Source organism: Rhinolophus sinicus, chromosome 10 (assembly GCF_057876585.1).
Source record: "Rhinolophus sinicus isolate RSI-liver-muscle chromosome 10, RSI-T2T, whole genome shotgun sequence".
Taxonomy (NCBI): domain Eukaryota; kingdom Metazoa; phylum Chordata; class Mammalia; order Chiroptera; family Rhinolophidae; genus Rhinolophus; species Rhinolophus sinicus.
In genome coordinates this window covers 12,560,867-12,585,072 of record NC_142510.1, presented here as the reverse complement: position 1 = coordinate 12,585,072, position 24,206 = coordinate 12,560,867, and the positions used below count along the sequence as shown (strand labels likewise).

Genomic DNA, 24,206 nt, shown 5'->3' with positions numbered 1-24,206 from the left:
CCCTATGATGTGAATGTTGTTACACAGTGTTGTCCCAGAGGTCTCTTAAACTATCCTAATTTTTTTGGATTCTTTTGTCTTTTTGCTGTTCCAGTTGGGTGTTTTCTGGTACTTTGTCTTCCAGATCACTGATTGGATCTTCTGCTTCATCTAACCTGCTGTTAATTCCCTTTAGTGTGGTCTTCATTTCAGTTACCGTATTCTTCATTTCTGACTGGTTCTTTTTCTCTCTCCTCTGATGTTTTCTATCTCTTTGTTGATGGTCTCATTTAGTTTATCTATTCTTCCCCTGAGTTCATCAGTCACCCTTATAACCAGTGTTTTGAACTCTGCATCTGATAGTCTCCATTTCTTTTATTCCTTTTTCTGGAGTTTTTTCCTTTTCTTTCGTTTGGGACATGTTTCTTAGTCTCCCGTTTTGACTGGCTCCCTGTGTTTGTTCTATGTATTAGGTAGAGCTGCTGTGTCTCCCGGTCTTGGCAGTGGCCTTAGGTAGAAGGTGTCCTGTGGGGCCCAGTGGCGCAGTCCCCATGGGCACCTGCGCCCCACAGAACTGGGACTCGAGTGGTATCTCCTGTGTGGGTTGTGTGTGCTCTCCTGTTGTAGTTGGGTCTCGGTTGCTGTTGACAACGTCAGTGGGTGGGGTTGACCCTCCGGCTGACTGGCTGTGAGGACTGGTTATGAGTACAGCAGATGAGCTGTTGTGTGGGGGCTGAGCCCACGCAGCAGGATTCACTTTAGGATGGCTCTACTGCTATTCGAGCCCTTTGGGTGTGTCATTTATTGAGCCGGTTGGGTGGTGCTCTGGTATGGTCTGAAGATAGTCACTGGAAGATTGGTCTGAAGATTCCCCTCTTGGGAGGCAATCCAGTGCAGGCCAAGGTCAGCCACAACTTGTGCTGGGCTTGGAGATGCTTGGGAGAGGCTACACTGTGAACCGATGCCAGCTGCCACTTGTGCAGGGCTAGGGACCCTCCCTTTAGTTGACAGCACGATACGAGCTGTGGCGAGCCACCACTTGTGCCAGGCTTGTGGCTACTTAGTTGAAGCTACGCTCCAGGCCACGTCTGGCTGCTGCTTATGCCAGGCTTGGCATCACCTGATGAGAGGTACAATGGAAATTGAGACCGGTTGCTGCTTGTGGTGGTCTTAGAACTGCTTAGCGAGAGCTACAAGGCATGCCAAGGCTGCCCACTGCTGGTTTGGGGTTTGTGGACCTTTGAGAGATCTTGAGCAAGTCCACAGCGAGAGTCGAGGCAGGCCTTCTGTGTTGGGGAGCTGTTGGAAGAGTCTTGGGCTGGTTTAGCGAGTTGGGTTGGGCAGGGTCTCAGGGAATTACCAGGGCAGTGAGAACAGTATTAGCTAGATTAACGGAGAGCACAGATTTGGCACCTGCCTGTGACGGGCCGGCTAGGTAGGAAGAGAGTTCCACAAAGGAACAGTGGTGGCTGCCAGCACTTTCATTCCCGGGGAGAGTTACCCCAACCCCTGTCCTTCCAGCACTCACCCTGAAGTTAGTCAATTTAGTTCCTCCCCATATGTCCCTGGTGCTTTTTGAGCTGCTGCCCCTGTGCTGAAGCTTAGCGTGCGTGAGTTTGTGCGCTGGCCCTTTAAAAGCAGCGTGTCTGGGTCTCCTGCAGCCCTTTGTCCTTTTGGAACCAATCCCCTCTGGTTTTTATAGCCGAGATATTTCTATGTTTCTTTTTCTTTTTTTTTAAGTATAAATGCATTTATTTACTAACCAAAGGGATGATCCTAATTAAAACAACACTCGGAAATAGTTGCAAGTAAAATGTTTGTGATAAAGATAACAGAATATGGTAACAAAAAAGCATAGAGATTTGCTCATTGAACTGAGCCTGTTTATCCTCACAGCTAATTCCTTTTCAGAAGGATGATATAATTTTTACTTTTTCATAGACCTGAGTACAGGTGACATTGTTCATGACGCATTCCCCGTGTTTCCCATATTCCAGTTTCCTTATTATGCTCTCCTTCCCATCCCATTCTTGATGTTGACTCAGTGCACAGTCTATAAAGTTGCAGACAATCTGTTTTTCTGCCATCAGCTGTAGTTTCTTTAACCTTTCTCCTGGGTTACATGAAAACTACTTTGTTTTCCACGTGCTCTCAGTTTTTATGGTGAGTTTTTGCCTTCAGAAGTGCTGACACGGTCTGGTTTGGGCATGGCACCCGTTTTTCCTTGAGCCATCCGTACTCCTATGTCCTTCATACACTCATCAAAGCCTTGCTCTCCACTAAGTGCCGTCTTCCTACCAGCTGCTGAATGGTGGCCACGGTGGGCGCAGGTGGCGTGCAGGGCAAGAGGAGCAGAGCGCGGCGTGGAGTGCATGGCTGTCCCTCCAAATTCTTAATCACCCCACTGTGGGTGTGTGACTTGCCCCTTCCAAGTCTCCACCGCTCCTCCCAGTTTCCTTGTGGCTTCTTTAGATCCTTGTTTACAGGAATTCTGTCCAGCTAGTCTTCCAGTGGTTCTTAATGATGGTGGTTCTATAATTTGTAATCAAAAGTTGTAATTTTGATGTGATCATGGGAGGAGATGAGCATAGCATTTACCACTCCACCATCTTGACCACAAGGCCTCAATATCGCTTTTGTTTTTTAATGTAAGCATATTTAACTATGTATTTCCTCCTTAGCACACTTCCACTACAGCCCATGTTTTGGTATATTGCACTTTTATTTTCATTCTCTTTTAACTATTTTCTAATTTCCCTTGTGATTTCTTCTTTGATCCATTGATTGTTTAAAAGCGTGTTGTTTAATTTCTAGTTTTGTTAATTTTCCAGTTTCCCTTTAGTTGCTTATTTCTAACTTCATCCTGTTGTGGTCAAAGAAGATATTTTGTATGTTTCTTGTTTTATAAGATCTACTGAGACTTATTTTGTGGCCTAACATATGTTCTGTCCTGGAAAATGCCCTGTGTGCACTAGAGAAGAATGTATAGTCTGTTGTTGGATAGAATGTTCTATATATGCCTGTTAAAACTAGGTGGTTTATTGTGTTAAGTCCTCTTCTGTATGGATTATTCTATCCATTTTTGTGAGAGGGGTATTGAAGTCTCCAACTAATATTATAGAATTGTCTATTTGTCCCTTCAGTTCTGTCAGTTTTTGTTTCATATATTTTGATGGTCTGTCAGGTGCATGAATATTTATTATCGTTGTGTCTTCTTGCTGTATTAAACCTTTTGTTAATATATATAGCCTTTCTTTTTTGTAATCTTTCTTGATTTAAAGTCCTTTCAGGGGGTGGCCAGTTAGCTCAGTTGGTTAGAATGCGGTGCTAATAACACTAAGGTTGTCGGTTTGAACCCCGCATGGGCCACTGTGAGCTGCGCCCCTCCTTAAAAATAAATAAATAAATAAACAAACAAACAAAAAGTCTTTTGGTGTTAGTATAGCCACACCTGGTCTCTTTTGGTTACTGTTTGCATGGAATATCTTTTTCCTTTCACTTTCAATCTGTTTTTGTCTATCTCAGGTGAGTCCCTTGTAGACACATATAATTTGATCGTGTGTTTTTATCCATTCTGCCGATCTCTGTCTTTTGATTGGGGAGTTGAATCCATTTACATTTAAAGTAATTATTGATAAGGAGGGACTCACTTCTGTAAGTTCAATAACACACAAAAACTCTGCTCTCTTACAGCTCCAGCTATACCCCAATTGATTGTTGATGTCACAAAATTACATTTTTATGCATTGTGTGCCCCAAAACATAAACTAATAATTTTTAAAAACTACATTAGTCTTTTAAATGATGTAGAAAACAAGATTTGGAGTTACAAACCAAAGTTTAAGTAATACTAGCTTTTACATTAATTGTTTTTTCTTCTTTAAATGTATTCGTCTCTTAAATCATGTAGAAAACAAAAAAAGGTGCAGTTACAAGTCATTATTACAATAATAGTAGCTTTTTAAGCTCATGTATTTACCTCTTTGAGATCTTTATTTCTCCGTATGTTTTGAGTTATTGTCTAGTGTCCTTCCTTTTCACCTTGCAGAACTCCCTTGAGCATTTCTTGCAGGGCAAGTTTTTTAGTCATGAACTCCTTAAGCTTTTATTTACCTGGAAATGTCTTCATTTCTCCCTCACTCTTGAAGAACAGTTTTGGCAGATACAGGATTCTTGGTTAACAGTATTTTAGTACATTGGTTATGTCAGCCCACTGTCTTCTGGCCTCCAGAGTTTCTGATGGTAAATCTGCTAATAATTTTATTGACGAGCCCTTGTATGGGACAGTCTGCTTCTCTCTTGATGCTTTCAAGATTCCCTTTTTATCTTTGTCCTTTGAAAGTTTGATTATAATGTGTCTTGGTGCAGTTCTCTTGAGTTCACCTTACTTGGAGTCCTTTGACTTCTTGGATGTTTGTATTCTTGTGTTTTTTCACATTTGGGTAGTTTTCAGCCATTATTTCTTCTATTCTCTCTGCCCCTTTCTGTCTCTCTCCTCCTGGGACTTCTCCGGTGTGTGGTGCGTATATTGTTCTGCTTGATGGTGTCCCCAGGTCCGTTAGGCTCTGTTTGCTTTTCTTCAGCCTTTTTTCTTTCTTTTCCTCAGACTTGATCATTTCTATTGTCCTAAGTTCACTGATTCTTTTTTCTGCCCACTCAGATTTGCTTTTAAAACCCTCCAGTGAATTTTTCATATCAGTTATTGTAGTTTTCAGGTCCAGAATTCTTTTTTTTTGGTTTCTTGTTAGGTTTTCTATCTCTTTATTGATATTTTCATTGTTCATTGTTCACACATCGTTTTCTTGACTTTCCCCACATCCTCCTTTAGTTCTTTGAGTATCTTAGCTGTTTCAAAGTCTTTGTCTAATATATCTGCCATTTAGTCTTTTTCAGCGTCACTTTCTGTTAATTTCTTTTTCTTTGAATAGGCCATACTTTCTTGTTCCTTTGTATGCCTGAACACTGGACATTTAAATCTAATGTGGTAACTCTGGAAATCACATTCCTTCTCCCCTCCACTTCCTCAGGGTTTCCTTTTTTTTTCAGTTATTGTTTTTGTTCTTTTGTATATTGTAGGCTGTCTGTATGCCAAGGATCAACGTGAGGTGTAAACTTAATGTTTTCTTAGATCTTTTCTGAGCCTTTCTTAGGGCATACGAAATCACGTTCTAATTTTACCTATGTATGCAGTTGTTTTGAATGTCTTAGTCTTTAATGTCTGGCTCCCCAAAGGGGAAAGTTGAAAGAAATAAAGGGGGGTTAAAAAAGGGCACTGGCCTTTTAAGTCTCCCAGAAGTTACTTTAACCAGAGGTGCAAGAGTTTGCAACAATGGGGGAAGGAGGAACAACAATGGCTGCCCACCTCTTTGTCTGCCCCTCTGTGTTCAGAAGCAGCAATCAACTGTCAGAGCACAGATCCGTGGTATTTGAAGGACTGGATCCTTTATGCCCACCCTGGTTCCCAGAAGCTGTTGCAAGCCCCTCTGGGAACAGGTGCACAGCTGTCTGCCTGGGGCTTGGGCATGGGTAGCTGCTGCTGTACTCACAGCTGAAATTCATCTAGTTTACCCATCCAAGGCTTTCCCTGGAAGTTGCCAGCTTTGAACAGAGTCGAGAGTTCCAGTATAGTTACATGAGACACTCTGCCAGTGAAGTTGTTGTCCAGGTGGGGAGAAGATTAATTCTGCTATTTAATTCTTGACCATCTTCCCAGAATCCTCTCCTCCTGGAACTAGTGTTCTTGATTGGGCCTGATTCTTCTGTGGGTTGGACAAATCATGGAGCCTTTTCTTGTCTGAGTGTCCGTTCTGTAAATGGAATTGCTCTTCTCTCCCTGAAGATTGGACTCCTTAAGGTACATAGGAAAGGGCATAAAGAAAATTGTGTTGAGTTTCTTTGGAAAGAGACATGCTGTGCGTCACTCCACGTTTTACTCTTGGAAAGGATGAGAATGGGCAATAAGAAAAGCCTTTAGGGGAGAGACCGCTATGAGAAGTTTTGGGGGCAGATCCCTAGCCCTTTTTGGGAAATCCTAGACTCTTGGCTTTCAAGTGGCCAGTACAGCCCGTCTGGATCCTCTCACAGCAATGACGTCACTAGTCCTCTGCCATTTCGTGAGTAATAGGTACTGAGTACCAGAGGTAGTAGGCAGCTCTAGAAGCAGAGTCTCTGCTTTCGGGAGGCTTACGCAAACTGCCCAGTGTTCTCTGTTTCAGGACTCTGTTTAAGGAGAGCAGACGAGGCCACGGGCACCTGACATCAATCCTGTGAGTGTCTCAGTGTTTTCACTTCTCAAGACAACTGGCATGTTTATGTCCTTGGTGGATCTCCTCTAAACCTTTTCTATGTTCATTCCTTTGAACAGGGCTAAGAAGAAAGTAATGGCCCCTTCCAAAATCAAGGTGAAGGTGAGTCAGCCTGCTCAGGTCACATGCCATCTGTTCTTATCTTTATCCATGCTCAGGAAACCTCTTGAGTGACCATGGCAGCTCATTGAGCTTTGCTGGTCTGGGGACAGCTCTTTTGCAGTTGTACCAAGAGGCAGGCTGGCCCACCAGAGGGGCCTGGGGTTGGCAGGACAGAGACCTGAGCTAGGCCACTTAGTACCCTCCAGCCTCAGTGCTAGGAAACAGTACCCACCTGGCCAGTTCCCTTGTTTGGGGATTAAATGAGGTCTTCCTGACAGCGCTCTGAGGAGTGGAAAGCCCCTGCAGATGTGAAGGGATTACACTGACGATGATCTTTTTATGGAAGGACAGACTCCTAGCAATGTGCAGCTTAGCCTGGAGCACAGTGGGAAGGACAGGAAATAACAGTGGTCGGAGAACAGAGACTGGGAAAAAGATCTTAGATGATGCAGAAGGCTTTCAATGTAGTAGAAATTGCTATTTTACTAGATTTCTACCACTCCCTGAGGCTTTATAGGGCCCTAACCATCCCTGAGCTGTCCGGGAGAAAAAGCCGTGCAAATGGTTTGTTCCTAAGTATCTCGAGCTCCTCCAGTGTCTAAGACTCGCTGCTTCAGTCACTTGGGATGCAGGAGTAACGAGATAGACCCCATTCCTGCTCCCATGGAAGGACTTTTCTTTTGAACCCCACTGAGGTGTTGGGTAAAACCAAGGAGGAACAGAAAACTAATTCAAGGCAGTTCTCATGCCACGCATCCTTTTCTGATTGCAGCCGGCAACGCTCTGAGATGGTGTGAGTTGCCAATAGGGAGAGTGTCTCTTTGCTCAAGTCTTGTACTTTTTCAGAAGCAGCGAAGAGTTTCCTGTGGGTGTGTGTATGCTTAGCAACAGAGCATGTCTGGGGACACAGCCCCAGCCGGCTGGGCGTGTTCAAGTCCACACACGCCTGTCACCTACTGTCTTCCCCTTTGTTTTGTGATTACACAGGAAGGCCTGATTCTTGGTGTTCTCATGCTTGCGTCCTCACTACAGGGCCAGCGTGGGCATCTTTGGACATTTCTAAACATCAGCATTTCTGCTTTCCTTTAGGAATCCTCTACTAAGCCTGATAAAAAGGTGTCTGTCCCGTTAGGCCAGATTGGCGGCCCCCTGGCTTTGCCTTCAGAACACCCGGGTGGAGGCCCGAGCAGTGGAGCTGCAAACCGGGAGCTGTCATCCCAAGCGTTGGGCAGCCTTACAAATCCTGCTCCCGTCAACCTGGAGGACTCACTGGATGGAGACCTGATCCGTAATTCAGCATCCTTGGAGGCTGTGTCCAAGGAACTGGCTGCGCTGAACAGCAGAGCAAGTGGGAGCTCCGAGTTCACATTGCCTGCACCCTCAAAAGCGGTTGCAGAGAAAGTTGCAGGTGTTTTATGTACGGAAGAAAAAAGGACCTTTCCGAAGCCTGGCCCTTCCGCCCCACCACCTTCTAGCTCTCTGCAGTCACCACTCAGTTTTCTGGCGGAACAGGCTCTGGCATTGGGGCAGTCCTCTCAGGAGAAAAAACCAGAGAGTTCTAGCTACAAAGAGCTGCCCTCTCAGGCCGCCCTCAGTAAGGGCCTGCCGGAAGTGCACCAGTCCAAAGCAAAGCACCACGGCTTGCCACGGACATCTCACGCGCCCCCGGCGGCAGCTCCCGTGCCCGGCTCCTCGGTCAAAGTCTTTCAGGCAGGCACTCAACAGCAAAAGAGCTTTACCGCCCCAGCTCCATTTGTCAATAAGCTCCAGGGCCCAAAGCCTTCCTCCTCACAGTGTCATCGCTCCTTCCTCCAGCTTGTGAAGACGGCAGCCAAAGGCCAGAGCTTCCATCCGTCCACGTCAGCCTCTTCAGGAGGCACACCAGCCTCTAGCAGCAGCTCTCATAAGACCCCAGCCTCGTCCTCTGCTGCCCTGAGCCATGCGGCAAAGCAGCACGCAGCCAGCTCTGCAGGGCCGTCTTACAAGAATAGCCCCTTTGCCAGTGCTAGCTCCAAACACGGGGTTTCTCCTGGCAGCTCTTCCTCTGGAGGAACACCAGTCCAGACCTCCACTTCCGGGAACCTGCTCCCCAGCACTCAGCCTCCCTCCACAGGACAGCCTGCCAGCCGACCTGTCCCAGGCTCCACGGTGAAAAAACCGTCTGTTTCCCAGAAGCTGACCCTAGTGGCCCCTCCGGGTGGTCCAAATGGAGATTCTAGTGGTGGGACCCAGGGAGTGGCCAAATTACTGACCTCCTCCCTCAAGCCCAGTGCGGTTAGCAGCGTGACATCGTCTACCTCCTTGCCAGTGAGTATCCTGCCACGGCAGCCGTCCTCATAGGTCTCGGACAAGGCTGCCTGCCTTGCCCTGGTCAGGTAGTGAGACCTGACACTGCAGGGCAGGGTGGAACAGTGGGCCCAGCAAGCAGGAGTAGGACCTGGCTTCCTGTTCTCAAGTCGCACCTTTTCTGTTGGCAGGAATCCCAGGAAAGCCTGAAACTTCTTAGGACAAGTGGAGGGGAAGGACTGGCCAGCACTGTGTTTGCAGGGAGGCTGTGATTCTGGGGGTACAGTGTAGAATGAGCTGCAAAACTTGCCTTTCATAGGCTCCTACCTGTCCATCTCTCTAAATAAGTCAGTGAAAATACTGCTACGTAGCAGATCATTAGGTGCAAATGCTCTTGCCCCGGGAAGATGGGGACCTTTTAAGAGTGATTCTCGGGGTTGGGTTTTGAAGGGCCCTCAGGTCAGCAAAGGCGCTCTGCCCGCAGGAATTACAGGAAGGGTGGAGCAGGTTGGGGAAATGGGAGAGCATTTTTCCCAATATGTAAAACAACAGTGTGGTTGCAAAGACAAAACTAGAGAAAGGTATGTTCAGTGAGGTCTCACCTGCTTTTGCCCTGCAAGGTAACGGTTTTCCAGGGGTTTTCCGTTTCATTCTAAAAGCAAAGATTAATACATACAAATGTGTGTGTGTGTGTGTGTTATGCATATAAAGGTGCACATACACGTTTGTAAACACATTTTGTGGATGTCTGTAGATAATCATCTTCCCTCTCTTTCTTGCATAAAGGAGGCATATTTAATACCCTGCTTTTAAAGTGAACATTGTGTCCGGGGCGAGGGTGTTCCATGCTGTTCAGGGACTGTCCTTTTCCTTCCTGTGGGGCTGCAGAGCAGAGTCCCTGTGTAAGGGGCAGCCGGCGTCCATGTGCATGTCCCCACCCTGGGTGTCACCAGGTTTGGTTTGTGAGCGAGCTGTGGACAGGCAGGAGCTCTGACCCCTTTGTGTGTGTTTCCTCCCCAGAAAGGAACAAGCGGGGCTGTGCTGCTGACCAGCTCCTCGCCCTTAAATCTGCTGTCCTCATCCTATAAGGCAGGCAGCCCGAAGCTGCCCGGGGCCGTGAACTCGAACTCCCTGGGGATAATCTCCCCGTTTCCTCTCCGTGTGCTCTCATTTAGTGCCGACTCCTCTGCCAAAGCAGGGGTCTCCAAGGACGCCATCGTCACAGGCCCTGCCCCTGGGACGTTCCACCACGGCCTCAGCCACAGTAAGTGCTGCTCCCCTTCCTCTCCTCGTGCCCCGGGAGGTCTGCTGTGACCGACTTCTGTTGTCATGTACTGGGTTCCTTTGTGTGTCTGGTGTGTGGCCATGGGCAGTAGTCCCGGGGACCGTGCTGAGCCCTCCCCGGGGGCTCTCACCCAGGACCGGCCACTAGGCCATCTGGGGGCTCTGGACCAGCGAGGCTTTCTCGTTCCCGTCTTCAATGTGTGTGTTTTGTTCTTTTCTCCCCTCCTGTTTCTCTCAGGTCTCCTGGCTGGCTTGCACTCCAGCCCGCCCCACGCAGCGCCTCTCCCACACGCTGCCATGTCCACCCACATCTCGCAGAGTCTGCCAGGTAATTGCCAGGCGGTCAGAGTGCCACGCACACTGTGCGCCATTCCTCTCTCCACACAATAGATGACTTGTCTGCTGCCGAAGATTTCAGTGTCTTCACCTCGTCACTGTGTGGTCTTGGTTTGTCCTTCGAGGCTCTGGCCCTGTGGCAGTCAGAATGACACAGGCGTCTTCCGCTTTGAGATTTCCCCTGGTCCCCTGCCACTGGGTCAGCCTTACCCGGTGTGGTCACCGGAAGTCAGCGTGGCCCGTGTGGGAGGCAGAGGAGTCCCCAGCCCTTAGCTCCACTTTTCCTCTCTCATTGAAAAAACAAAGAAGGGTAATGGTGCTGATTTCCCAGGGCCAGTTGGGGCTGCAAGGCCTTTGAGTTCAGGCTGCTGCACCTTCCAGGTGGCGGCAGCTAATACCAGGCTCTATAAGCTTAACTTAAGTGAGAGGGGACGTCCAAGTGGCAGCGAGAGGTCACAGTGGCAAGGCTTCAGGAGGGACCCTCCCTCTGATGCAGCATGTATCCAGGAGACGGGCAGCTCGCAATTCATTTCGGATGTAGAAGCAGTGATTGGGGGCACAGAGGATTTGGGGCCCTTTTCCCTTTCTTCTGCTTTTCCTCTCCAGAGAGCAGTGGCTTTCAGAAAGGGATCCTCGATAAACCCCAGGTTTACAGGTGTGAGAAGCTGGCACCTTCGTCATCAGTAGTTGGCCTCGCCCTGTCCTGGGTCCTGATTCTTAGGTCCAGCTCATGGAAAGCTGGTGTAGAGCCTCAGGGATCTTGGTTTTCGCCTGTTGCTCTTCTACTTTAGACCTGCATCAGAAAAGACCAGAGGGCTACACTGGTCAGAGAGAGTCACTCCTCCCGGAAGCTGAGCCTGGGGCAGCCCTGGCACGCTGGTACCTGGTGGGAGTAAGACGGGGGGGGGGGGGGGGGCCGCCGGGCTGGGCATGCCGGGACCTGCTACACTGAGTGCTGGCCCCGACACTGCCCAAGTCAGTCCGTTCCAGACTTGCTGTGGGGCCCTGGCCCCCGTGTCCCTAGGCTGATGCATTTGTACTGAATGCCAGAGACCATTGGGGTACAAGAACGGATTGTAAATCTCCAAGGTGGAAATGTTGCTTCTTAGAGAAAGAAACTGAGGGGTCTGTATCAGCAGTTACTCCATTTCCCCCCAGAGAAGCAGTAAAGTATAGTGGACTCACTCGACAACTGGTGGCTGCAGCTATAGTTGAGATGATGAAGTAGGGGTCCCAGAGCGAGCTGGGTGAGAGCTTGTGGTTTTTCAGAGATTGCACTGCCTCTGCTTGCTTTCAGAAGGTCACCCTGTCAAATAGAGACAGCAGTTGAAGAGCCATTGGAAGCATGACTGTTGGGCTGTGGTATTTTCATCAAAAAAGGGAAAAGTTCTTTCTTGTACAGTTTCCTGTTTTTCCTCTGGGTATTAAGAGGCTATCAGAAAAGCGTCTGTGCTCTAACAGGCTGAATGGGCTCTTCTCTTCTGTAGACATTCTTCAGGCTAAGGATTCCATTGAGGGGTTAAATGAGAAGCTGTCTGGACATTTTAGCTGTGTGACTTGTGTCTGCTTTGCTTTCTTTCCTATGTGGACTCAGAGTGCCAGTGCCTTTGAGCTTGTCTGTATAGAACCTGAGGGTCTTTTGAGGGTGAGAATGCTGATTGCTCCTTGAGCTCAGTGTGGCTGTCAAACCCCTGTCGTGGAACCCCAGTCTGCCACAGGATGGCAGTTATGGCCGAGAACTGAAGTGGCCCACACTGCATGTGTGTGAACACAGCGCCCAGTGAGCAGCTGCCTCCACGGCGCTCAGAGGGCCAGGCGTGCTGCAAGCTGCTGCACGTAGCAACACGCTCAGATCACCTCTGTCAAGTGTGTGTGGCTCATTTGAGCCTCAGCAGTCCCAGCATACAGAAGCTTTTGCTATTAAGTGAGAAGAGATCTCCTTGAAGTTTGGTTACTGCTGACTTAAGGGAATGAGAGATCCTGACAGATTTATGTTCTGTTTTGCTTGTTCCTTTCCAGATGCTTCTCAGCTTCATGGGAAAGGGCCCGGTGTACCACGGAAATTGTGACCTCTTCAGAGGAAAAGCTGGAAGCTGAACGAGTACGTCTCTGAAATTGGATAATCACTATACTCTTTCTGCTGATTGGTTTTCTTCTGGAGAAGGCGTGAGTGCTAAGTGGAGCGTCTCTTGGCACTTGTGATGTGCCTTCAGTTAGGGGAGCAGCCTCGTGCTTCTCCAGAGGTACTGACTTGGCCTGGTGCTCCAGGCCGCGTGGCTTTGTCGTGGACAATCGTTGGAGGGGCAGCGCTCGGCTGGGGAGCGCACTGGGTCATGTCCGGGGCTCTGGTGGCAGCACTGAACCCTTGACACACCTGTTGTAAATCTGCCCAACCCTGGCATTTGGTCAGAGTACCTCATGGCGCCCTACTGGTCAGGGGCTCCTTCTGGCCACAGTAGGATTCCTGGATGGTCATGAGGTCCATCCAGGCCTCAGGCTGTGTGTCTGGACAAAAACCCAGGCTAACGCCACAGCTGGGAGACTTACCTTGTCTCTTTGAAAAATATTCAGAACACCTAGTGTGTGCTCATCGTGGGGGCCAGTTTCTCCGCTAAATATGACAATGGAGCTCTTTTAGAGAAAAGACCTTTGTAGATTCAACAGTTGTGATAGGATTTTTAAAGACTTATTTTTGGCTCAGTTTTCATCATTACCATTAAATGCATTGGATAGAATGGGACTGTTCTTCGCACGTCTTATTATAGGAAGACATAATTCCAGTGCCTTTATGGTGGAGCAGAATTAGACACATGTCCATCTGGCCCTCCCTCTGAGTGGATCTCAGATGAAGACCTTTTTTAAAGATGTCTGTACTTAAGACATAGCCAGTTTTATTTAACTAAGTTTTTTGTGGTTGCACATCATAATCTGTGCTGTCCTGACTTAAAGATCATCTGGGTCCCCAAATCCCAATCCAGCCACCCCCCCACCCCCCTCCACCCCCATTTTGTTTTCCCAGAGTTCACACAGGAGGACTGCAGAGCCCCAAAGGCCTTCTTCATCTCTTGGAGGGTGAGGATATCAGGGGTTCCAAGTCACAGATAGACATTCCAGTTTGTTTTCCTTAGAAATCATTCTCAGGCAGAGCTGCAGGAATAGGCCCGGGGAAGCAGCTGCGGTGTAGAAACAGACCTTGAAGTCCTGGGCTCTCCGGGCAGGGCAGCGGGGCTGTGAAGGCTGAGGCCGCGGAGCTTGGAGATGCATCAGAGACAGACGAGAGCAGTTAGCCCCGGAGCTCCCGAGGCAGTGCTGTTCCCACTTCGCCAGTGGAAGTCTGTGCCGCCAGGCGGGTCTGAACTGACTGCTCCAGCTAAGCGATTGCAAATATTTTGAGAGTAAACAGCCTCCTCAGAATGTACACCTGTGTGGAGACACAGGCAGCTCTTTTGGTTCCTGATGCCCAGGGTCCAGCGCTCAGTAACTTGCGCTTCATGCCGAGGTTTGCCTGGTGTCCAGGGAGCAAGGCCTCTGTCAGCAGGTCAGCCAGGCCTCTACTCCGACTCCTTTTTACGTAACAACCAACATGTTTCACATGGGGCTACATGGATTCCTTATCCCTTTATTATATATATTTTTTGCAACTTGGGTTTCCAGTTTGTTTACAGAATAGTCTTAGGAAGTAGCAAAAGAGCCAAAGAAGAGATTTGTATTGCTGAGCTCAGAGCTGTGCAGAGACCGCCCGTGAGCGCCTTCTCTGCCCGAGACACCCGGTTCCCCCCTACAGGCCCCCTCCTCTCCATGTACCACTGAGTGTGCAGCTGGAGCAGAATACCCTCATTTGTAGGAATCTAGTGATGCCTCTTGCCTCAGGGAAATGTTTCTTTGATGGGGAGATTTCTTTTTCTCGTTTATGCTTTATTTGTGGTAACGCAGGAGTGAATGATTTAAACAGCCATGGCAAGGCGGATCGACAGGCAGAGCGGGCTCCGGGCCTGGGGGCTGCGGCGCTGCAGGGCTTTCCTTGGCGCGGCCGTTCTGAGGTGTGAAAGGGGCTGTGGCTTTGGTGCAGCCACTAGGATGGGTTAGGGGGTGGTGTGGAAATTGTTAATCTTGTATAAAGCAACTTAATAAATTGTTTCAAGGTTTCCAAAACATTTTCTCATTCTTTTTACCGTATTTGCAAGTAATTCTTCCTCCCAGAGGAGCTGGTATATATGGGATCTCCTTTTAGGGAGTGGGGGCAATAAGCTGCACATGCAAAAGAGGAAGAAACACACTTCGCGTGAAATTAGAATCAAGCCACCAGGTGTTTATTTTCGCACTCGAAATGGAGCTCCCTATTATTTCCCATTTTCTTAACGTAATACATGAGATACAGAGAACCCAAAACTCATTTGGTGAAAAATCAACTGTGTAGTACACCTAAATACCAGTTAGAGAATAAAGCAACACTTGTAAGGCACTGAAGCTGAGGCCGACAGCAACACAGTCCATTAGGAAAACACTTTAATTTCAGAAATGGAAAATGGTCTCTGATGGTGCGTTTTCCTGGGACAATCTGGCCGACAGAGGGCCAGACACTGTGCTGGTTTCTTTGTGCCTTTTCTGGCACAGATCCCAGATGTGTCGCACCAGAAGTCCGACGGAAAGTGGGCCCTCAGCCAGACTCCTGCAGAGGTGTGAGGTGACGGCAGGTCGGCAACCCCGAGGGCCCAGTCCTTTGATGAATGGAAGGGCGCGTGAAAAGGAGGCCTTTCTGCCCTGGAGTTTCCCCATCTGGTGTGCAAAGGCCGGTCCTGCGTGGAGTGGGCTTGTCGGCCTCGGTTGTCTTATGCTTTAGTGTTGGGATTGCTTCCAAGTGTCGCCCAAGGAGTCTGATGATGGGAGTTTGTAGGAAAAGGGAGAGAGAAGGGCTTCATGATTTTGAACCATTGGAGGACGAAGCAGGTCATTCAGCTGGGTTGAATGATGGTGCAGCCAGTGCCTGTCCGGCTTGTATGTGAGCTGTGCTCTGAGTAGCCCAGCAGCTGGGTCGTGGCTGACATGCTCGGCTCCACACGGATTCGGAGCCTGCAAAGGGCCAGGGAGAAGACACCAGGAGGTGATGGGGCAGGAGAGAGCCAGTGTCTGCTTCCAAGAAGCCTGAGGGCAGGGCTGTGCCTACTTCTGTCCAGACACCAGGACGGCCAGCTCCTGGATGGACATATCCTTGTTGACATAGCGGTCGTACTGAGCAGGGGTCAGCCTTCCTTTCTGCAGGGCCTCTTCAATGGAGAACTTCTTGCCAGACTTCCTGTCGTGGATCACAGAGGACTCCCCGTTGGGACCCTTGACCGATATTTCCTCCCAGTCGCACTCCTGGCTCCTGAGCTTTACAAACATGTTCCAGTCGATGAGGCCGGCCCGGTGGGCTTCCTCTGGGGACAGCTCCCGGCCGGTGTCAGGGTCGATGACCACGATGGAGCGCCGCAGGTGGTTCTCCCTCTGCTCCCTCTTGACAGCCACGGAGCCCAGGCGCTTCTGCAGCTCGTCGATCTCCAGGTCTTTCTCTTTGGAGAGCCTCTTGAGGTCATCCAGTTCTCTCTCCAGGGACCACAGTCTGGAGTTGAGGTTGGTCCCAGAGTCCACTGTGGTCATGTTTCTCAGGTCTCGTGTTTCCGTCGCTGCCATTTCAATTTCCGATTGGAGCCTCCGGGTCTCGAGCTCCAGGTTTTGCCGCTCCAGCTGTAGCCTGTGGTTTTCTTCCCTGAGGAAGTCCAGCTCCTTGGATGACTTGGAGTTGTAGAACTCCAGCTCCGACAGCTTGGCTTCCAGCCGGCTCACCTCCGCGTCCAGTTCCCTCTTGCTCCGGCTCTCCTCCTCCAGGCTGCTCTTGAGTTTCTGAATCTCCTGTTCGGTGTCACCTTTCTCCACCTGGATGCTTTCAGAGAAGACCACCTTCTCCTTGACCTCCATGTTCTCCAGGTTGACGAGCTGCTTCTTCAGGGTTTCGAGCTCGCTCTCCAGGACCTGCCGCCGGTGCCTTTCTTCCTCCAGCTGCAGTTGGAGCAGGGAGTGCTCCCGGGCCTGCTGGGGGTCCTGCTGCAGCACCACTTTCTGCTTCAGGGTCACCTTCTCGCGGGCTTCTCCCTCCTCCTTCTCCAGGTCAGCCAGCCGTTGCTTCAGGCGCTGCACCTCCAGCTCTGCCTCCCTGCGCGCCTGCCGCTCGCGGTCCAGCTCCTCCAGCTGCCGCTCCAGCTCCGCCCGCCTGCGCTGCAGCCGCCGCAGCTCCCCGCGGAGGTGGTCAATCTGCCGGAGCTCCACGTCGATGCTCTCGGTGAAGGCGTCCACATCCGCCCGCAGGCCCGGCTCCTCCTCGTACCTCACCACCTCCTGGTGGACCACCTTTTCCTTCACCCGGGAGAGCTCCGCTTCCTTCTGTTTGATTTTCTCCTCCTGGGACGCCCTCTCCCTTTCCAGATCCACTTGCTTCTTCTGCTCCTCCGAGAGTCTGGCCCTCAAAGACTCCACTTCCTCTTTGGTTTGGGGGTCTTCCTGGAACTGGAGGATCTCCTGGACCACCTCTTTGGTCTGCACCTGGGGCTTGGTGTCTTTCAGGGCTTGAATCTCCTGCTTCAGCTGGTAGATCTCTAAATCGCACCTTTCGATGAGCCTGGTCTTGTCCACGATCTCCTCCCGCAGCCTCTGCAGCTCTTTCTCCATCTCAGGGTCGGTCTTGTACTTAATGACTTCCTTCGTCACCTCTTTGACTTCCACCTGGGGGCCCCGCCTCCTGAGCGCCTCCAGCTCGTCCTGGTAGCTCTTCAGCTGCTCCTCGGCGGCCCGGTACTTGCGCTCCTGCTCCACGAGCTCCAGGCGCAGGTTGGCCACTTCGCTCTCTGCCTTGGGGTCCGGCCGGACGATCTCCCGCACCTTCTCCTGCACCACCACCCTGGCGTTTTCCTCTTCTAAGGCCCAGATCTTGCGGAGCAGCTCGCTCTTCTCCCTCTGGTGGGCGCGGGCCTTGGCGGCCTCGTCCTCGTACTGGCGTTTGAGGTCGCCAGCCTCCTTCTCGGCTGCCGCGTCCTTTTCCACCTTGAGCACCTCCTTGACGGTGACCTTGCCCTCGGCCATGGCCCTCTCCTTCTCCAGCCTCTTGAGCTTGTCCTGCAGGAAGCTCAGCTCCTCCTCCTGCTTCTCCCTGCCCTTGCCCTCCCGCTGCTGCTGCTCCTGCAGCTGCCGGTACTCTGCCTCCAGCTGGGGGTCGTTCTGCACTTTGACCACCTCCTTCTCGGTGACCTTCTCCCGCGCCCGGCTCTTCTCCTCAGCCAGGGCCGTGATGCGCTGCTGCAAGAGGACCGCCTCCGCTTCCCGGGTGCCCTTCTGCCGTCTCAGCTCCTCCAGCTCCTCCCTGAGCCTCAGGACCTCGTCGGCCTGGGCTCGGTCCGGCTCGATGCGCAGGACCTCCTTGACCACGTACTCCTGCCCCCCGTTCCTGGTCTCTCGCTCCAGGGTGCGCAGCCGCAGCTGCAGGGCCTCCAGCTCCTCCTGCAGCAGCTGGTTCTTGTGCTGCTCCTCCACCAGCGTCCGCTGCATCCGCTGGAAGCTCTCCTCCAGCGCGGGGTCCGGCACCCTCTTCAGCACCTCCTTCCTCACCACCGCCTCCTGGGGGCGCTGGTTCTGCAGAATCCGAATTTCCTCCTGGGCGCTTTTGACCTCATTCTCCAGCTGCTGCCTCCGCTCGGTCTCCTCGTCCAGCTCCTTCTGAATCTTCCACGTCTCTTCTGCATTGGGGCGCAGCTCGCTCCCTTGCAGGGTCTCATGGGTCACTCCTTCTGGCTGCTGGGAAGGAGAAGACAGTGCATGTGAAAGCCGGACTCTCCGCACAGCCTGTGGCCACCTGGACCTGCGAAAAGGTCAGACTGGGCTCACAGGAGTTCTGGGGTTACTTTTAAAAATGGTAAAAACAGCTAGTTTAGATTTTTTAAATGCGTCTGGTAAAGTATTGTGAAAGCACACAGTCTCCCCGCTGTGGTCCTGTTTGCAGAAGGCTGTCATCTTATGACACACATTTTTAGTGTGTGCCACATGGTAAGTGCCCTGTTCCGCACCCTGCTTATTACACTTTATGTAGATATACATATCTGTATCTGTCCCTATCTGTCTGTCTATATATAGAGAGAGAATATATGCCACAGTGGCACACAGCTCTGCTTTGTTGTCTGACAGCTGCACATGGACAGACCGTAATTTAATCGCCCATTGCTGATGAGTGCTGAGTTGCTAGTACAGTGCTGTCATAAACATTATGGACTTTTAAAAATAAGTTACCTTTTACCGGGTACTCAGCGAATGTTTAGGGACAGAATACGTAAGTGACACGCGTGTCAATGTCGGCATTGTCTTGGGCCAGAATTGGCACTGGTGCTGCCCAGCCATGTTAGCAAGGGACACCCTTACCAGTTCACAGCCTGTTTCTTTGAGGCCGAATGAATCTTCTGTCTCACCTGTTGGGATAGTTTTGAATAGAATGTCTTACACTGAGATGTATTACCTGTCTCAGGAGATTCAGAGCAAACTCCAGGTTCTGCAGCCTCTGTCTGTTGACGGCGTTAACTTCGGTGAACTTGGCAGTGAGAGCCGCTTCCTACAAGAGAGCAGTCAGCAGGCTGAGAAAGAGCTAGGACAGGTTTTGAAAAGTCTGGCATTTGGGGATAGAGGGTAGCTTCCTGCCCCTTCCTGCCTGGAGTTGTACTGCACTCTCATCCGGTGGAGAGAAAACTGGAGTTAGTCAGAAGTCTAAATCTCAGTGGCCTGAGCAGGTCTCCGTCTGACGGAGCGTGAATGTTCTCGTGTAGCAGAACTAATAACCTCAGCCCTCCTGTGTACGTACCGAAGGGGAACCAAGTGGGCCCCTCCCAGATTCATGGCTCTGGCCCAGATACCGCCAGCAGGCACTCTCTCTAGGCCTATCAATGTCGCTGGCCCAGAACAAGTTCATTGTCTTCTCTTACCAAACCTGTTTGCACCCAGGAGAGCTCTCGGCCCAGTTTCCCAACCGCATGTGTGTCTCTGGGGCCTGTGTGCCGCGCTCCCTGGGAGGCCGGCCACTCCAGCATGGCCCAACCGCAGGACTCACCTCTTCCCTCACTTTGGCAGCAGGGGACTGGAGCCTGGCCCTCTTGCTCACATGGCTGCTCCTTCCGTGCTCCAAGTCAAGAAGCGACCTCAGCTTCTCTGCTTCTAACTCGTAGTCCTGGGTGAGAGAGACATGGCAGAGGGCAGACAAGGGCACCTGAGACTGAAATGTGCTTCCAGCCCTTCCAGCTGACTGCAAAAGTCCTCTGCTCAGCTGCACCCTTAATACATCAATAGTACACGGCAAGATAAGAAAATGTATGCTCACAGCTCCCCTACACCCAGAGAGGTCCCTCCAGGCTTCCCCTGCACGTGACTCACGTTGCCACCTCCCAATCCTCTGCTGTATCAGGTCGACGACTACATGACCCATCAGGTGGATGAGTGATCATTTACGTGGCCGTTTCCTCTGCTACTGGACATTTAAGTGACTTCTAGTGCGGCCATTTTTCTATTATAAATAATGCTGTTAACGATGATTTTGTTTATCCCGTATTCTATATTTTTTCCTTCAGGATAAATTTCCCCCCAGTTTACAGCTTCAAACAGTAGCAAACCCTTTTCTGGTATTCAATGCCTAGTACCATACATACTGTTTCCCCAAAGGGCTGTGCCAGTTTGCACGGCTGCCAGCAAGGCCCGAGGCTGACCCCGCCAGGCCCAGGGCTTGTCTTCGCAGCGGACCTGGTGGAAAGAGGCCCTGCTGTTTCATACTCGGGGCGCGATTTCACGGCTCACCTTGACAGCTTGCTGGTACAGCTGGGAGTGAGCACAAACTTCCTGTACTTCCTGTTCCCTTCTTGCTATTTCATCTAGCAGGTTCTGGAAAACAACAGAGACTTTAAAAATCAAAATTGGAAAAAAAACACACCACCTGATAAATTAGCTGCATTCCTTAAATCTGAAAGTCTTGCTCCATAGTACACAGGACAGTGAATGGCTTCTTTGTATACATGTGTTTGTTACAAAAGGCAATTCTAAGGTCCTGTGAAGAAGGGCCAAGAAGACAATTATCTTTGCCAGGAAATGGATGTTTACTGAGTGCTTTGCAGTGTCAGGCACTGTTCTGATATCTTACTTAGATTATCTCATTTAATCTTCCGACCATCTGGTGAGGTAAGCACCATCATTATCCAGTTAATGAGTGGGGAAAGCAAGGCACAGGAGCTTCAGTGACTTGCCCGAGGGGACACAGCGGGTAGGGGTGAACTGGCGATTGGGTCCCCATGTTCCTTGTCCCTCACCCCATGGCACTGCTGCCATCTGAGGAGCCAGGACTCTGGACTTTGGAAATGGGATTTGTCCCTATGACGGCGTCAGCCTGTGCCGTCCAGAGTGTCCACTCTGGCCCAGGCCCCTTGCTGGGCCTTGAGGAGGGAGAAGTGAGCAAAACCGTTCTTGTTCTCAGAGAGTCAGGTGCTGGGAGCGGGCAGGGACGCGGTCCCGTGAGGACACAGCTCTGTCAGGGCAAGTGGCAGCCGCTACCTGGCTCCCCCCACAGAAGGGGCTGGCTGACCTCTGACCTCCCACCCTCTTGTGACCAAATGTCTGTGAACGCAGAAGCAGCTGCCTTACCTTCTGATTCTTCAGCTTGGTCTCCATTTGGCTGAGGCTGTCTGTCTCCTGGGGCTCGTAGCTGGTGATACTGGACAAGAACTGGAGCAGGTGGTCGTGGCCGTGGCGGTAGTCCTCGTAAGCGGCCCTGGCACTGCGCAGGCTCTGCGCCCTGTGGGGTGAGCCCGTCAGCCTCTGCCACGGTGAGCAGCTGCCTCACTGGAAGCCACCCACCCCCTTCTTAAAGAAGTCATCTCTGTTCAGTTTTTAAAGGGGGGAGACCAAGTGTAGTTTAACTGGAAACAACCTAAACATTCACTAGAAAGGGAATAAATTATGGAACATTAAGTTGGAGCAGTCCCTGGCCTGTGTGAAGAACGGGTAGGTCCTACGTACTGACAGACAGAGATACCCACTGTGCACACAGGACCTAAATAACCACAAGTCCAAGGAGACGTTCTAAGGGGGCTTAGGAAAGCTGAACTCAACAAAAAGGAAAACATCAAAATGTGTGGGACACAGCAGAAGCAGTGCTGAGAGGGAAATACGTGGGATTAAATGTTTGTATCAGAAAAGAAGAATGCTCTCAAATCAACAGTCTATAAAGAAAAAGAGCAAAGTAAACCTAATATAAGCAGCAACAAAGAAATAATTAAAAAGCAGATGTCAGTGCAACAGGAAATAAGAAATCAGGAGAAAGATCGTTGAAACCATAGCTACCTAGTTCTTTGAAATGGTCATTAAATTGATAAACCTCAGACAGAACTTGATCAGGGAAAAAGAGAATATACAAATACAATGATCGAAAGGTGTAACATTAGGAATGAGCGCGGCCATCCCTTCAGATCTGCCGTCATTAAAAGGATAAGAGAATATTATGCCAGTAAATTCAGCAACTTGATGAGAGAGACAGCTTTCCTGAAGGACACAAACTACTGAAGTTAAGAATGAGATGACCCAAATAGTCCAAAATCTATCAAAGAGGTTGGAGTTGGAGCCAAAATCCTCACCCACGAAAAACAAACTGCAGGCCCAGATGGCCTGACTAGTGAATTCTGCCCCAAGTATTTAAAGAAGTAATATCAGTTCTATACACATTCTCCCAGAAAACAGGTGGAGGGAAAGGAAAAATTGCAAGCTACCGGGTCCATGGCCTGTTGTCATGCATGTGTTACCACCTACCCTGGCTTGTACAGAACCTTTTTGGAAGGATTCACAAGCAAGTGGTAGCAGTGCTTACCTTGGGGGAAAGGGGCTGGTCATTACGATCACTTTTGAGTATTTTACTTTGTGTATGTATTGCTTTTTTTAAAAAAAGTGGGAATTATTTACACAGCCTTTGGTGGCATCAGTGGAGGTCCCACTCCTGTGGCCTCAAGGCAGATTAGCTCACCTGAGCTCAGCCTGCAGGCAGAGGTTGTCGAAACGCTGGTCCAGCTTGTGGACCTCGGCCTCCTGGCGCTCCAGGTCCGGGCAGTGCTCCTGGAAGCGGCTGGCCAGCAAGCTGGAGCACCGCTTGGCTGCCTGCAGGTTCTGCTCTACCTCCTGGAGGAGGGCCTGCTGGGCCTGCAGCTCAGAGGCCATGGCCTGTGGGAAGGAGAGGCAGACCGCGGGCGCTGTGGCCAGAGCTCCCAGCACTGTTCCAGGCGCTTTGGGGAGGAGGGGGAAGCCTGGGCGTGGGAAGGGCTTGGGGCCTTGCCTCTGAGCTTCTGCTCAAATCTGGTGGCCATTTCTGCAGTGTTCCATTTCGTTACAATGAACAAAACCTGGAAAAACTAACTTCTAAAAACCCTACAGCAGGCAGCACGTGCCCTGTGGTGCTGCACCAGGGACTATAGTGGCTGGCTGCTCTCCCCCACCGTGAGAACTCAGCGCAGGCTTTGCTCTCAGAGCCCAGTCCCTCGCTGGGAGGTGAGGGTCTCAGCCCATAGCCAGGATTTTGTGAACTGGTGTGTGAATAAGGAGCCTTCCTCGGGCTCACAGATTTGAACACCTGCAGTGGTCAGGCAGGCAATTGTGGGCACTGGGGCAGCTGCTCCAAAGATACTGGAAATCAGGGGTCGGGGGGGTACGGCTTATGTAGATCTTTGATTTTAAAATACTAGCACCTGATTTCCACAAGCCACACAAACCCCCTGAGCAGCTGGCCATGGGATTTGTGCCATGGGCCTCCATTTGCAACTTCCAGTTGGGCACCCTGCAGGCATCCAAGCCTGGAGAGAGGTGCTGCCGTGGGCCTCAGGGCCTCGTCCCTCACCTGCCCAGAGGTGGTGTGGTGGGAGCACCTGAGAGAACGGCTCTGGAGGCCCGGGTCCCCAGACTCACCGCCAGCTCCTGCCTCTTGGTGTCCAGGGCGCGGCCAGTCTCGGGCACCGCGTCATCCTGGGTCAGCTGGTTCTCGTACGTGGCCAGCACCTCCCTGCCCTGCTGCAGGCTCTTCTCCAGGCGGTTGGCAACATCGACCCTGGGGACACAGGCCAGGAGTGAGGGGGTTGAGGGGGTCCTTGCCTGGCCCCTGGACCCCGCCCGGCCTCCCCGGGGCTCCCCTGTCACCCACTTCTCCTGGGCCAATGCCAGCAGCTGCACCAGGTGCTCGTATCTGCGGTTGGTGTCCTCCACCCGGCTTCTCAGCAAGGGGGCACTGCCGCTGCCGGGGAGGGCCTGCACGAAGGCCTCACACTCGGCCGTGCCACGCTCCTTCTCTGGCTCAATCTGGAGCAGCTCGGTGGTGATGTTCTGTGGGGACCAGAGGCCCTGTGTGGGTCACAGTGGGGCGGCCCCCTCCCCCGGGGGCTAGCAAGCTTCAGGGGACGGGAAGCTGTATCCTGGGGATTTGGAAGCAGGGGGCTGTGCCTCACACAGGGATGAAACGACAGGCAGTTACCAAGCTCGCACTGTGCCAAGCACCGCACACGATTTCTCTCATCTTTGGGGGCCACCCTATGAGGCAGGTACTTTTTCTCTCCCCACTCATAGGTGGGGACCCTAGACTCCAAGCAGCAGGCATGTGGTGGTGGGGCCCAGCCTCTGCTCCCGCCTGTGTACCGGGGGTCCTCTGGGCCTTGACTCAGCTCCTACCAGCTGCGGTGTGAGGCCACTCACTTGTCTGAGCCCAGTTCCTCCTCTAAACCAGGAATGGTCACCCCCATCACGGAGGGCACCTGAGGACTCAGCAGACCGTGTGTGTGTGTGTGTCTGTCTGTGAACGGATGGCGTTCACACGCAGCCCTTGCCTGGCTCAAG

The 24,206-nt window shown here is 51.1% G+C and overlaps 2 protein-coding genes and 1 pseudogene across 6 annotated transcripts in view; 1 reads left to right on the top strand and 2 right to left on the bottom strand.

Annotated features, from left to right (window-relative positions):
- Positions 1-14,444, top strand: part of UBN1 (ubinuclein 1) — a 36,126-nt gene extending 21,682 nt beyond the window's left edge. For 3 of the 5 annotated variants that reach the window (XM_074323150.2, XM_074323149.2, XM_019756413.3), the window contains 6 exons: positions 6,195-6,245; positions 6,344-6,386; positions 7,476-8,693; positions 9,693-9,936; positions 10,195-10,284; positions 12,312-14,444. In XM_074323150.2, the coding sequence (XP_074179251.2) occupies positions 6,195-6,245; positions 6,344-6,386; positions 7,476-8,693; positions 9,693-9,936; positions 10,195-10,284; positions 12,312-12,361 (1,696 nt within the window). In that variant the 3' untranslated portion in view covers positions 12,362-14,444. Of the gene's footprint in view, positions 1-6,194; positions 6,246-6,343; positions 6,387-7,475; positions 8,694-9,692; positions 9,937-10,194; positions 10,285-11,917; positions 11,938-12,311 lie in introns of all 5 variants that reach the window. The other 2 variants (XM_088801264.1, XM_019756414.3) reach the window with 2 other exon arrangements.
- Positions 1,887-2,248, bottom strand: LOC141569472 (fatty acid-binding protein 5 pseudogene; annotated as a pseudogene).
- A 136-nt stretch (positions 14,445-14,580) lies between the features above and the next one.
- PPL (periplakin) overlaps positions 14,581-24,206 on the bottom strand; it is a 45,767-nt gene continuing 36,141 nt past the window's right edge. The window contains exons 15-22 of the mRNA XM_019756411.3: positions 23,521-23,699; positions 23,289-23,427; positions 22,357-22,550; positions 20,985-21,135; positions 20,148-20,231; positions 19,411-19,527; positions 18,826-18,918; positions 14,581-18,113 (exon numbers count right to left, since the gene is read on the bottom strand). Coding sequence (XP_019611970.3) covers positions 15,453-18,113; positions 18,826-18,918; positions 19,411-19,527; positions 20,148-20,231; positions 20,985-21,135; positions 22,357-22,550; positions 23,289-23,427; positions 23,521-23,699 — 3,618 coding nt within the window. The 3' untranslated portion in view covers positions 14,581-15,452. The remainder of the gene's footprint in view (positions 18,114-18,825; positions 18,919-19,410; positions 19,528-20,147; positions 20,232-20,984; positions 21,136-22,356; positions 22,551-23,288; positions 23,428-23,520; positions 23,700-24,206) is intronic.